The following is a 14288-nucleotide window of genomic DNA, read 5'->3' on the forward strand; positions in this document are numbered from 1 at the left end:
GCCACTTGTGAAAGTGAGATCTGATAGAGATAATATGATAAGATTATTATTTTTGGTATTTTTATGATATAGATTGGAAAAGTAAATATGCAAATAAAAGTAGATGATAAACTTATATGATAAAAGATAGACCCGGGGGGCCATAGGTTTCACTAGTGGCTTCTCTCAAGATAGCATAAGTATTATGGTGGGTGAACAAATTACTGTCGAGGAATTGATAGAAAAGCGCATAGTTATGAGATTATCTAGGCATGATCATGTATATAGGCATCACGTCCGTGACAAGTAGACCGACTCCTGCCTGCATCTACTACTATTACTCCACACATCGACCGACTCCTGCCGTTCATAAAGAACAGAGTAACGCATTAAGAAAGATGACATGATGTAGAGGGATAAACTCATGCAATATGATATAAACCCCATCTTTTTATCCTCGATGGCAACAATACAATACGTGCCTTGCTGCGCCTGCTGTCACTGGGAAAGGACACCGCAAGATTGAACCCAAAACTAAGCACTTCTCCCATTGCAAGAAAGATCAATCTAGTAGGCCGAACCAAACTGATAATTCGAAGAGACTTGCAAAGATAACTTAATCACACATAAAAGAATTCAGAGGAGATTCAAATATTTCTCATAGATAAACTTGATCATAAACCCACAATTCATCGGATCTCGACAAACACACCACAAAAAGAGTTACATCGAATAGATCTCCAAGAAGATCGAGGAGAACTTTGTATTGAGATTCATAGAGAGAGAAGATGCCATCTAGCTAATAACTATGGACCCGAAGGTCTGTGGTAAACTACTCACAACTCATCGAAAGGGCCTTGGAGATGATGTAGAGGCCCTCCGTGGTCGATTCCCCCTCCGGCGGAGCGCCGGCGAAGGCTCCAAGATGGGATCTCGCGGATACAGAAGGTTACGGCGGTGGAAATAGTTTTTCATGGTGCTCCTAGATGTTTTCGGGGTACATGGGTATATATAGGAGGAAGAAGTAGGTTGGTGGACGCTCGATTGTCCCACGAGGATGGGGGCGCGCCCACCTGTAGGGGGCGCGTCGGGCACCCTCATGGCCGCCTCCTCTGTTGCTTGACGTCCACTCCAAGTCCCCTGGATCACGTTTGTTCCAAAAAGATCACTCCCAAAGGTTTCATTCCGTTTGGACTCCGTTTGATATTCCTTTTCTTCGAAACACTGAAATAGGCAAAAAAAATAGCAATTCGGGCTGGGCCTCCGGTTAGTAGGTTAGTCCCAAACATGATATAAAAGTGTAACGTAAAGCCCATAAACATCCAAAACGGGTAATATAATAGCATGGAACAATAAAAAATTATAGATACGTTGGAGACGTATCACCCGACTTGGCTTTGGACGATAAGTCGCCAGCATATGACAATCATCAAACATTTGGAAGTTTTGGCTTCTAAAGATTAGGTTATCACCCTTACTGCATAGGTCACATAAACCGGCAGTGAAAATTCAATATCACAAGTATGATATCATTATTATAGTTATGTTTCAAAGATATGATTCATAACAGGCTTATCTGTGACTCCTTTTTTACACATCAGTGGTTATATGTGAGATATTATGACCCGCCCTGCGGTAAACCTCCAAGGGTTCTTGTGATCTATTTTTGTGTGCAGGATATTTTAAGGACTTTTTTGTGCACAAGGAAAATAGATGATAAGTATGACAAGGGTGAATATAAAGGAGGGGGCTTAACAGTATTGAGCATCAAAAACGTGCATGATGGCATGACAGATCAGAGTCATTTCTATCCTGTTGCATGACTCCCCGAGTCCAAATGATTAAACTGTTTTTTCAGAAGGCTGCTAATATGAGCCGCCCGGCAGATCAATTCTCTTGTTGGCCTGATGCTTCCGGGTCAACCCACTCCGCGTCTTTGCCCTGTCCGGCGTCCTGGAAGGTTGATGATGACCAGTCAATGCCATTCAAAGCTTCAAACTCAGCTTCATCATCAATTAGCCCGGCCGGGTCAACTTCAGGGGCAAAAGTATGCTTATGGATTGGAGGATCAGGCTTGTCACTTTACAACGTGGCGTCTGCTCCTCTGATTGCCCGCGTCATAAACCGGATGGTACTTGGTGAGGTCTGTCTCATCGGCAATCAAGGTGGCCACAGGGCGTATTTCCTTCACACAAGCGGCAAAGTCCTCCTGTTCAAATGAAGTGCCATCTTCCTTATGGCTTGGATACCCAATGGCGATGTCGGCCAGATCTAATTCCGGTAGCCATGCTTTGGCCCGGCTTAAGGCAGCCACGGCTCCGGCTCTCGCAGATGACCGCTTTAATTCATTGAACCGCTAGGGCAGCACAGAAAGCTTCCTTAACACACCAACCAGGAGTGTGGGGGCTTCATTTGATAGGGCAACTGTGGCTAAGGCACGCTGAGCTCCAGTGTAAAGTTGTTCTACGAGAGTGTAAACCGCCTTCAGCTTTACCAGCATGTCCTGGTTGAGGTTTCCTGGGGCCTGCATAGCAGTAACAGATGAGTTAGCAACAGTTCATATGATTACCAGAAAGATTCAAACACTTGACACTTGTAGGGCGGCTTACCAAAGATCTCCGAGACCATCTAAGACACATGGCGTTTCAAGCCGGATAATTCAGTGGTCACCTCTTCAAGAGCCGCCTCTGCTTTTTCAGCTCGACGGGTCAAGGCAATCTTTTCTCCAGCCCAGGCCTTTTTCTCAACTTCAAACTTGGACCTCAATTTTTCTTGTTCAGACACGCTGAATTCAAATTTGGAGTTTGCTCTCTGAGTCTCTGTCTCTTGTAGCTCCAAGCGGTTCTTCAATTCAGGCAGCTCTGATTGAAGTTGAGCAGTGGTGGTCTGTACATGTACCGGATCAAAATCATAAACATTAGTATGCAATATTAAGTCCCAAGCCTTTGCAAGCAACAACACTTGGCACTTGGGGGCTAATGTCTACCGAAAGTTTTGTCTAAGTGGCGGCTTATGAGAGTAAAGTCCCAAGCACTTTGCAAGCAAGAGTACTTGGCGCTTGGGGACTAATGCATATTGTTGTTTGATACGTCTCCAACGTATCTATAATTTTTGATTGTTCCATGCTATTATATTACCCGTTTTGGATGTTTATGGGCTTTATTATACACTTTTATATTATTTTTGGGACTAACCTATTAACCGGAGGCCCAGCCCAAACTGTTGTTTTCTTGCCTATTTCAGTGTTTCGAAGAAAAGGAATATCAAACGGAGTCCAAATGGAATGAAACCTTCGGGAGAGTTATTTTTGGAACGGAAGCAATCCAGGAGACTTGGGGTAGACATCAGGGAAGCTTTAAGGTGGCCACGAGGGTCCAAGGTGCGCCCTACCCCCCTGGGCGCGCCCTCCACCCTCGTGGCCCCCTCGTGGCTCCCCTGACCGACTTCTTTTGCCTATATATATCCATATACCCCGAAAACATCGAGGAGCGCAATAGATCGGGAGTTCCGCCGCCGCAAGCCTCTCTAGCCACCAAAAACCAATCGGGACCATGTTCCGGCACCCTGCCGGAGGGGGGATCCCTCACCGATGGCCATCTTCATCATCCCGGCGCTCTCCATGACGAGGAGGGAGTAGTTCACCCTCGGGGCTGAGGGTATGTACCAGTAGCTATGTGTTTGATCTCTCTCTCTCTCGTGTTCTTGATTCGGCACGATCTTGATGTATCGCGAGCTTTGCTATTATAGTTGGATCTTGTGATGTTTCTCCCCCTCTACTCTCTTGTAATGGATTGAGTTTTCCCTTTGAAGTTATCTTATCGGGTTGATTCTTTAAGGATTTGAGAACAATTGATGTATGTCTTGCATGTGCTTATCTGTGGTGACAATGGGATATCACGTGATCTACTTGATGTATGTTTTGGTGATCAACTTGCGAGTTCCGTGACCTTGTGAACTTATGCATAGGGGTTGGCACACGTTTTCGTCTTGACTCTCCGGTAGAAACTTTGGGGCACTCTTTGAAGTTCTTTGTGTTGGTTGAATAGATGAATCTGAGATTGTGTGATGCATATCGTATAATCATACCCATGGATACTTGAGGTGACATTGGAGTATCTAGGTGACATTAGGGTTTTGTTGATTTGTGTCTTAAGGTGTTATTCTAGTACGAACTATATGATAGATCGAACGGAAAGAATAGCTTCGTGTTATTTTACTACCGACTCTTGAATAGATCAATCAGAAAGGATAACTTTGAGGTGGTTTCGTACCCTACAATAATCTCTTCGTTTGTTCTCCGCTATTAGTGACTTTGGAGTGACTCTTTGTTGCATGTTGAGGGATTGTTATATGATCCAGTTATGTTATTATTGTTGAGAGAAATTGCGCTAGTGAAAGTATGAACCCTAGGCCTTGTTTCCTAGCATTGCAATACCGTTTACGCTCACTTTTATCATTAGTTACCTTGCTGTTTTTATATTTTCAGATTACAAAAACCTATATCTACCATCCATATTGCACTTGTATCACCATCTCTTCGCCGAACTAGTGCACCTATACATTTTACCATTGTATTGGGTGTGTTGGGGACACAAGAGACTCTTTGTTATTTGGTTCTAGGGTTGTTTGAGAGAGACCATCTTCAACCTACGCCTCCCACGGATTGATAAACCTTAGGTCATCCACTTGAGGGAAATTTTCTACGGTCCTACAAACCTCTGCACTTGGAGGCCCAACAACGTCTACAAGAAGAAGGTTGCATAGTAGACATCAAGCTCTTTTCTGGCGCCGTTGCCGGGGAGGTGAGTGCTTGAAGGTATGTCTTTAGATCTTGCAATCGAATCTTTTAGTTTCTTGTTTTATGACTAGTTTAGTTTATAAAACAAAACTACAAAAAAATGGAATTAAGGGTGCCTCATATGCTTCATCTTTTTAATGTCTTTCGTGAAAATGATGGGAAGGAAAATTCTGCTCAAGTACTAGAAGAAGAATTACATAGAATGCTTGGCATAAAATATGTGAATGATGAGCATGGTTGCAATGTTGTTAGTATGAATTCTTTGAATACCTATGATGCTAATGATATGCAAAGCCACAAGCTTGGGGATGCTATGTTTGATGAAGGTGATATTTTTAGTCCCCCAAGTTTTGATGAGAATATTTATTATGATGAAAGCATGCCTCCTATTTATGATGATTATATTGATGAAAGTGGATTTGATGAGTTCATGACTTCATTTAATGATGAATCCACTATTTCGGAAGAGGTTTCAATTGATTATGAGAATAAAGTTCCTATCTATGATGATTATTGTGATGACACGTATGCCATAAAGAATAAACATAACCATGACACTTGTCATCATGATTTTAATTTTCAATTGGATTATGCTTCACATGATATTTTTTTTGTTGAGTTTGCTCCCACTACTATTGATGAGAATAAATTTGCTTATGTGGAGAGTAGTAAAATTTCTATGCAAGTAGATCATGAAAATAATGCTTTATGTGATGGTTATATTGTTGAATTCATTCATGATGCTACTGAAAATTATTATTAGGGAGGAATATATGCTTGTAGGAGTTGCAGTGATATCAAGTTTCCTCTCTATGTGCTTAAAGTTTTAAAGTTATGCTTGTTTTGCCTTCCTATGCTAGTTGATTATTGTTCCCATAAGTTGTTTGCTCAAAAAATCCCTATGCATAGGAAGTGGTTTAGGCTTCAATGTGCTAGTCATATTCTTCATGATGCTCTCTTTATGTTTCAATTCTTATCTTTTATGTGAGCATCATTGAAATCATCATGCCTAGCTAGGGGCGTTAAATGTTAGCGCTTGTTGGGAGGCAACCCAATTTTATTTTCGTTCTTTGCTTTTTGCTCCTGTTTAGTAATAAATAATTCATCTAGCCTCTGTTTAGATGTGGTTTTATGTTTTAATTAGTGTTTGTGCCAAGTAGAACCTTTGGGAAGACTTGGGTTACAGTAGAAAATGATAAGGTTTTCGCATTGGTTTATACTAACTTATCTCACGAGTTCTTGTTGAGTTTGGTGTGGATGAAGCTTTCGAGATTTAGGAAACCGAGATATAAAAGGAATTAAGGAGACACAAAATCTCAAGCTTGGGGATGTCCAAGGCACCCCAAGATAATATTTCAATAAGTCTCAAGCATCCAAGCTTGGGGATGCACCGGTAGGCATCCCACCTTTCTTCTTCAACAATTATCAGTTAGTATCGGTTGAACCTAAGTTTTTCCTTCTTCACGTGATGTGTGCTATCCTCGAAATGTCATTTTGTTTTGCTTTGCTTGTTGTTTGAATAAAATACCAAGATCTGAAATTCTTAAATGTTAGAGAGTCTTCACATAGTTGCATAATTATTCGACTACTCATTGATCTTCACTTATATCTTTTGGAGTAGTTTGTCATTTGCTCTAGTGCTTCACTTATATCTTTTTAGAGCACAGCGGTGGTTTTATTTTGTAGAAATTATTGATCTCTCATGCTTCACTTATATTATTTTTATAGTCTTTTAGAACATCATGGTATTTGCTATGGTTATAAAATTGGTCCTAGAATGATGGGCATCCAAGTTGGGTATAATAAAAACTATCATAGAAAGTGCATTGGATAGTATGATCAATTTGATGCTTGATAATTGTTTTGAGATATAAAGGTGGTAATGTTAGAGTCATGCTAGTTGGGTAATTATGAAATTGAGAAATACTTGTGTTAAAGTTGGCAAGTCCCGTAGCATGCACGTCTGGTAAATGTTGTGTAACAAATTTGTTGCATGGGGTGCTCTTTTGATTGCCTTCCTTATGTGTGGAGGTCGGGATCGCGCGATGGTTAACTCCTACCAACCCTTCCCCTAGGGGCATGCATAGTAGTACTTTGCTTCGAGGGCTAATAAACATTTGCAATAAGTATATGAGTTCTTTATGACTAATGTGAGTCCATGGATTATACGCACTCTTACCCTTCCATCATTGCTAGCCTCTTCGGTACCGTGCATTGCCCTTTCTCACCTTGAGAGTTGGTGCAAACTTCGCCGGTGCATCCAAACCCCGTGATACGATACGCTCTATCACACATAAACCTCCTTATATCTTCCTCAAAACAGCCACCATACCTACCATTATGGCATTTCCATAGCCATTCCGAGATACATTGCCATGCAACTTTTCACCGTTCCATTTATTATGACACGTTTCATCATTGTCATATTGCTTTTGCATGATCATGTAGTTGACATCGTATTTGTGGCAAAGCCACCGTGCATAATTTTTCGTACATGTCACTCTTGATTCATTGCATATCCCGGTACACCGCCGGAGGCATTCATATAGAGTCATATTTTGTTCTAGTATCGAGTTGTAATCCATGAGTTGTAAGTAAATAGAAGTGTGATTGTCATCATTATTAGAGCATTGTCCCTTAATAAAAAAAGAAAGGCCAAAAAAGGGAGGCCAAATAAAAAAAAGGCCCAAAAAAGGGGGACAATGTTACTATCCTTTTCCACACTTGTGCTTCAAAGTAGCACCATGATCTTTATGATAGAGAGTCTCTTATGTTGTCACTTTCATATACTAGTGGGAATTTTTCATTATAGAACTTGGCTTGTATATTCCAACGATGGGCTTCCTCAAAATGCCCTAGGTCTTCGTGAGCAAGCAAGTTGGATGCACACCCACTTAGTTTCTTTTGTTGAGCTTTCATACATTTATAGCTCTAGTGCATCCGTTACATGGCAATCCCTACTCCTCATGTTGACATCAATTGATGGGCATCTCCATAGCCCGTTGATTAGCCTCGTCAATGTGAGACTTTCTTCTTCCTTTTTGTCTTCTCCACACAACCTCCATCATCATATTCTATTCCACCCATAGTGCTATATCCATGGCTTACGCTCATGTATTGCGTGAGAGTCAAAAAAGCTGAAGCGTGTTAAAAAGTGTGAACCAATTGCTTGGCTGAAATCGGGGTTGTGCATGATGGGAGTATTTTGTGTGACGAAAATGAAGCATAGCCTAAATATATGATTTTGTAGGGATAAGCTTTCTTTGGCTATGTTATTTTGATAAAACATGATTACTTGTTAGTATGCTTGAAGTATTATTACTCTTATGTCAATATTAAACTTTTATCTTGAATCTTTTGGATCTTAACATTCATGCCACAATAAAGAAAATTACATTGAGAAATATGCTAGGTAGCATTCCACATCAAAAATTCTGTTTTTATCATTTACCTACTCGAGGACGAGCAGGAATTAAGCTTGGGGATGCTTGATACGTCTCCAACGTATCTATAATTTTTTATTGTTCCATGCTATTATATTACCCGTTTTAGATGTTTATGGGCTTTATTATACACTTTTATATTATTTTTGGGACTAACCTATTAACCGGAGGCCCAGCCCAAATTGTTGTTTTCTTGCCTATTTCAGTGTTTCGAAGAAAAGGAATATCAAAAGGAGTCCAAACAGAATGAAACCTTCGGGAGAGTTATTTTTGGAACGGAAGCAATCCAGGAAACTTGGAGTAGACGTCAGGGAAGCTTCGAGGTGGCCACGAGGGTCCAGGGCGCGCCCCCCACCCTCGTGGGCCCCTCGTGGCTCCCCTGACCGACTTCTTTCGCCTATATATATCCATATACCCTGAAAACATCGAGGAGTGTAATAGATCAGGAGTTCCACCGCCGCAAGCCTCTGTAGCCACCAAAAACCAATCGGGACCCTGTTCCGGCACCCTGCCAGAGGGGGGATCCCTCACCGGTGGCCATCTTCATCATCTCGGTGCTCTCCTTGACGAGGAGGGAGTAGTTCACCCTCGGGGCTGAGGGTAGATACCAGTAGCTATGTGTTTGATCTCTCTCTCTCTCTCGTGTTCTTGATTCGGCACGATCTTGATGTATCGCGAGCTCTGCTATTATAGTTGGATCTTATGATGTTTCTCCCCCTCTACTCTCTTGTAATGGATTGAGTTTTCTCTTTGAAGTTATCTTATCGGATTGATTCTTTAAGGATTTGAGAACACTTGATGTATGTCTTGCATGTGCTTATCTGGGGTGACAATGGGATATCACGTGATCCACTTGATGTATGTTTTGGTGATCAACTTGCGAGTTTCGTGACCTTGTGAACTTATGCATAGGGGTTGGCACACGTTTTCGTCTTGACTCTCCGGTAGAAACTTTGGGGCACTCTTTGAAGTTCTTTGTGTTGGTTGAATAGATGAATCTGAGATTGTGTGATGCATATCGTATAATCATACCCACGGATACTTGAGGTGACATTGGAGTATCTAGGTGACATTAGGGTTTTGGTTGATTTGTGTCTTAAGGTGTTATTCTAGTACGAACTCTATGATAGATCGAACGGAAAGAATAGCTTCGTGTTATTTTACTACGGACTCTTGAATAGATCGATTAGAAAGGATAACTTTGAGGTGGTTTCGTACCCTACAATAATCTCTTCGTTTGTTCTCCGCTATTAGTGACTTTGGAGTGACTCTTTGTTGCATGTTGAGGGATCGTTATATGATCCAGTTATGTTATTATTGTTGAGAGAACTTGCACTAGTGAAAGTATGAACCCTAGGCCTTGTTTCCTAGCATTGCAATACCGTTTACGCTCACTTTTATCATTAGTTACCTTGCTGTTTTTATATTTCAGATTACAAAAACCTATATCTACCATCCATATTGCACTTGTATCACCATCTCTTCGCCGAACTAGTGCACCTATACAATTTACCATTGTATTGGGTGTGTTGGGGACACAAGAGACTCTTTGCTATTTGGTTGTAGGGTTGTTTGAGAGAGACCATCTTCAACCTACGCCTCTCACGGATTGATAAACCTTAGGTCATCCACTTGAGGGAAATTTTCTACTATCCTACAAACCTCTGCACTTGGAGGCCCAACAACGTCTACAAGAAGAAGGTTGCGTAGTAGACATCACTGTTCAAAGTTACACAAGTACTATTTTCTACACAAGCATAAGGACCGGCTCATTCATGCTGATTAAACCGGCCCTTGGGGACTACGGTTTAAGCCGGATTTTTAAAGGTTTTACCAATGGATATTACTGATGTTCTTAAGTTCGTTCTAAGTCTACAACATATTCGTCACAAGTAGTAGACTTGGGGGCTGGCATAGTAAGGAGAATTCAATAAAGGGAAAAAATTCGTACCTCAAATTTCTGGTGCATTTGTTTCACCATGTCAACTTCAAGATCGCGGCTACTGTGCACTTGGCTAAGATAACCAGAAAAAACTTCGCCAATGCTCATTTGAGTATAGTCAGCAACATCAAATCTGACTTTACGTCGTTCAATGTGCTCCTCCTTGGCAGAACACTTGGCTTGCAGAGTAGGTCTCCCTGGCTCAGTATAGCCGGTCTTGGTGATTTCCACATCAACATCTTGTGGGTCGGCTGTCTTAGCTGGGCTTGAAGCTTCAGGGTTTACAGAGCCGTCGGCCGCTTGATCGACAGGCGGGTCAGCAGTCATTGTTGGCATGTCATGAACCGACTCAAGTGGCAGCTCAAGAACAGAGGCCTCAGGCGCTGCGGGTTGGAGCTCCGGCTCATTGACGGCCGGCTCTTCGACCGGCTGGTTTTTCTTCACCCTCTTGCTGGGTTTTACTTTTCCACTGCATAAAGTCAAAAAAGGTCAGTACAAATATAAAGGATGGTAATGAGTACAGGATAAGTAAATCGTCATTACCCTGGAGCGGTCTTAAAAGCCGGCATGTTGGACTGGATTGAGTCGCCGGAAGAATGTGAAGTTTCCTGATAATTTGAATCAGAAGAGTTGAGTGGTTGACGAGTGAGACCCGCCAAAGGATAAAAAGGGTTTAAGTCAGAGGTGACCTTTTTCTGGCGCTTCCTTGGTGTGTTCGGTAAGCCGGAGGAGAGTTCCGCGTCCTTGCTGGTCCGGGTCTGCCTCCGGCTCTCATGAATCTGTCGCTTCAAAAGAAAGTGAGGATCCTGATAAGCTAAGGGATGTGAAAATCTTACTTTCCGGGTTACTCTTCGGATTTTTTGTCTTGGCAAAGGCTCAGAGTTGGAGGAAATAATAGTTACCTCTTCATCCACTCCCTGACTCGTTCCCATGTCATCCTGATGATAATCAGTGTCAATAAGGTGGTTAAAAAAGGAGCCAAGAGAGTCAAGGGCTACCTCCGACTCAGAGGTATCTTCTAGTCAAAGCAAGTCAGAGGCGTTGGGCTTCTTTCCTCTTTTCTTGGCGGCGGCTTTCCTGGCGGCTTTCTTGGCCTTCCTGGCTCTCTTTGCAGCCTCATGGTCATATTTTTTCTTCCAAAACTTATCATCAGCCTGTGAAATCAGCAAAGGTTTGAGTTAAGACGAAACATCAAGGATGAAGGTAAATTAACTCAGTTTGGCGGCTTACCCCTGGAGTCGGGTTAGCTTTGCAGAAAGGGCTTAAGCCCACCTTGCCATAGTCTGCTAGGCTTTCATTCAAAAGTGACTTCGTCATATCATTGACAACATCATCAGGTAAATCGTCGGGGCTGTGGCGCAGTGGATCCTTCTTCTCGCCCATGTAGGTGCACATTAACCCGGAGCGATGGCTCAACGGGATGATCCGCCATGTGACCCAGCACCGGACCAAGTCAATGCCATTTAAGTCGTTCCCTAAAAGAGCTTTGACTTTAGCCATGGTGGGAGCGAGCTTTTGGCGGTCAGCAGCTGACAACTTGTCCAGAAGAGGATGATTGGAATCGAGGCGCAAGGCGCGAAGGCCGGGTAGAGGGTTCTCATCAGCCGGAGAAGTGTCTTGACAGTAGAACCATGTCTGGTTCCAGTCTTTGGGATGACTCGGTGGATGGGCGCAAGGGAAAATGGCGTCTCTCCATCGTTGGATTGAGACCCCGCCGAGTTCCAAACTAGGTCCGTTGGAGTATTCATTCTGGCGGTTCAAATAAAACAACTCTCTGAAAAGTAGCAAACTGGGCTCTTCTTCAAGATATACCTCACAGAACACTTGGAAGTTGCATATGTCGGACACAGAGTTGGGTCCGATATCTTGAGGACGAAGGTCAAAAAAGTGCAGAACATCTCTGAAGAACTTTGAGCCGGGTGGTGAAAAGCCCCGGTTCATGTGATCTATGAAGACGATGACTTCCCCCTCTTTGGGCTAAGGCTTTTCTTCTGTTGGATCAGGAGCACGGTACGACATCACATCCTTTTTGGGCAGATAGCCGGAATCGTCAAGTGTACTCTCCGTGACGATGGATTTGACCCAGTTACATGAAGTGGTTGTTTTGGGCGGCATTGTGAAGAAGGAAGCCTAACAAAGAGTAAATTTGCCGGTTCAAATTTAAGCCGGAGGAAAAATATTACAGCACATATTCAGAATGGCGGCTTATAAAGGGGCCTAATGGTATATGACTAATTATGTCAGGTTATTTAAACCGCCGTGAGCAGTCAGGTTATTTAAGCCGCCATGAGTGGTTGATGTTATCTATTGAGCATTGCAATTTAAGCCGGTGGTTTGAGCTGCCATGGCTAGGTGGATCTATCAAAATGCAGATTTTTGGCTAAGTGTCACACAAACAAGTTTCACAGATTGCAATCATTATTTTGGATTAATGGATATTCAGAAAAAGGAAATAAATCTAGACCTAAAAACCAGTACAGATGAGTTCATAAGTTCTAATGAGATCTCTTTCCAGAGAAAGGGGATCCACTGGTATCAAAAGTGGAGGAAAAACAACCACCACATAAGTTCTATATTGCTTTTGGATCAAAAGATGCTACGGTGGAGGAACTATGGAGAAACCGTGAAGAACACGATGAACAGTCAGGAACCCTAATGCGATATAACGCACTGGAGAAGAAGCACTTATAGGTGCAGATTCAACTGCGGTGGGGCGCCGGCGTACTCTGGTCCAACACAGGTTGATGCAGCGGCCGAGGTTGAGGAGGACGAGGTGCTCTGCGGCGGTGGCGGAGCTCGAGCGGCAGAAGGTCGCGAGAGGAAGAAGACGCTGGAAAGGGGGAGAATGAGGAAAGACCAGTCGTGGCTATTTATAAGGAAGGACTGATAAGTGGGCACGAAAAACGGGGAGGCCGAAACATGGTTATCCAGCTGCCCAGACGCCTCGATTCTCAGGACGGTTATTAAGATAAGGATCCATTGAGATATGTTGGACAAAGTATGAATTAATGACAGGTGACGTCATGGCGGGTTATCACAGATCTAGAAGATGACATCATGGCGGGTTATAAACTTTCGCGCAAATGAAGAGCAGAAGATTTTTCTTAAGTGTTGAAGATTGACATGAACCAGTTCAAATCAATCTGGGGCCTAATGTAGGGGATATAACTACTAGGTATGACCCGCCCAAGAGGGGCCGGGTTATACTTATGGCGATTCATCATGTGAAGCCCAAGACGATACTTGAAGATGGCGGTTCAGTTAAGGGCCCAAGGCCCAAAGGCGGCTTAAGGCCCGTAGAGATAAACTGCCATATATGTATGACTTGTATTGTAAGGCAGGAATAGATAGAGACCGAGCCGGACACTGTTTATGAGCCGGCCGGGACTCTGCGAGCCGCTGGGCGTCGACCTCTGTATATAAAGGGACAACTCGGCGGCGGTTCAGGACAAGTAACATCAGATCGAAAGCTAGGTCAAGCGAATTCGCTCCCTGGTAATCGAGACATAAGCAATTCCACCTCAAACTGGATTAAGCCATTACCTTCACTGCAAGGGGCAAAACCAGTATAAACTCACGTGTCCTTTGTCCCGTTTTAACCCCTTTAAGCTTCCTAGTTGCGATGGCTCCACGACTAAGTCCTTTTGCTAGGACATCTGCCGTGACGTTTCCACGACAAATGAGGATAACCCTCAGATCACGGACCCAGTCCGCATCATTGCTACTATCATCTTTCAGCTTATTTTTCTCTAGGAACATATCAAAAATAAAGGGAAGCTACAACGCGAGCTATTGATCTACAACATAATTTGCAAAATACTATCAGGACTAAGTTCATGATAAATTAAAGTTCAATTAATCATATTACTTAAGAACTCCCACTTAGATAGACATCCCTCTAGTCATCTAAAGGATCACGTGATCGAAATCAACTAAATCATGTCCGATCATCACGTGAGATGGAGTAGTTTTCAATGGTGAACATCACTATGTTGATCATATCTACTATATGATTCACGCTCGACCTTTCGGTCTCCAGTGTTCCGAGGCCATATCTGCATATGCTAGGCTCACCAAGTTTAATCTGAGTATTCTACGTGTGCAAAACTAGCTTGCACCTGTTGCA

General features: G+C 42.8%; 1 protein-coding gene across 1 annotated transcript; it reads right to left on the reverse strand.

Moving 5' to 3' along the window:
• Window positions 1-1543: 1543 nt before the first annotated feature.
• LOC123167541 (uncharacterized) lies at window positions 1544-13555 on the reverse strand. The gene is made up of 7 exons (XM_044585382.1): window positions 11161-13555; window positions 11065-11100; window positions 10852-10941; window positions 10706-10770; window positions 10172-10631; window positions 2589-2865; window positions 1544-2503 (listed from the first exon to the last, which is right to left on the reverse strand). The coding sequence occupies exons 2-6, from the start codon at window positions 11092-11094 to the stop codon at window positions 2608-2610; spliced, it is 903 nt and encodes a 300-aa protein (XP_044441317.1). The 5' UTR covers window positions 11095-11100; window positions 11161-13555; the 3' UTR covers window positions 1544-2503; window positions 2589-2607.
• Window positions 13556-14288: the final 733 nt, after the last annotated feature.

This window comes from Triticum aestivum, chromosome 1D (genome assembly GCF_018294505.1).
Source record: "Triticum aestivum cultivar Chinese Spring chromosome 1D, IWGSC CS RefSeq v2.1, whole genome shotgun sequence".
NCBI classification, from domain to species: domain Eukaryota; kingdom Viridiplantae; phylum Streptophyta; class Magnoliopsida; order Poales; family Poaceae; genus Triticum; species Triticum aestivum.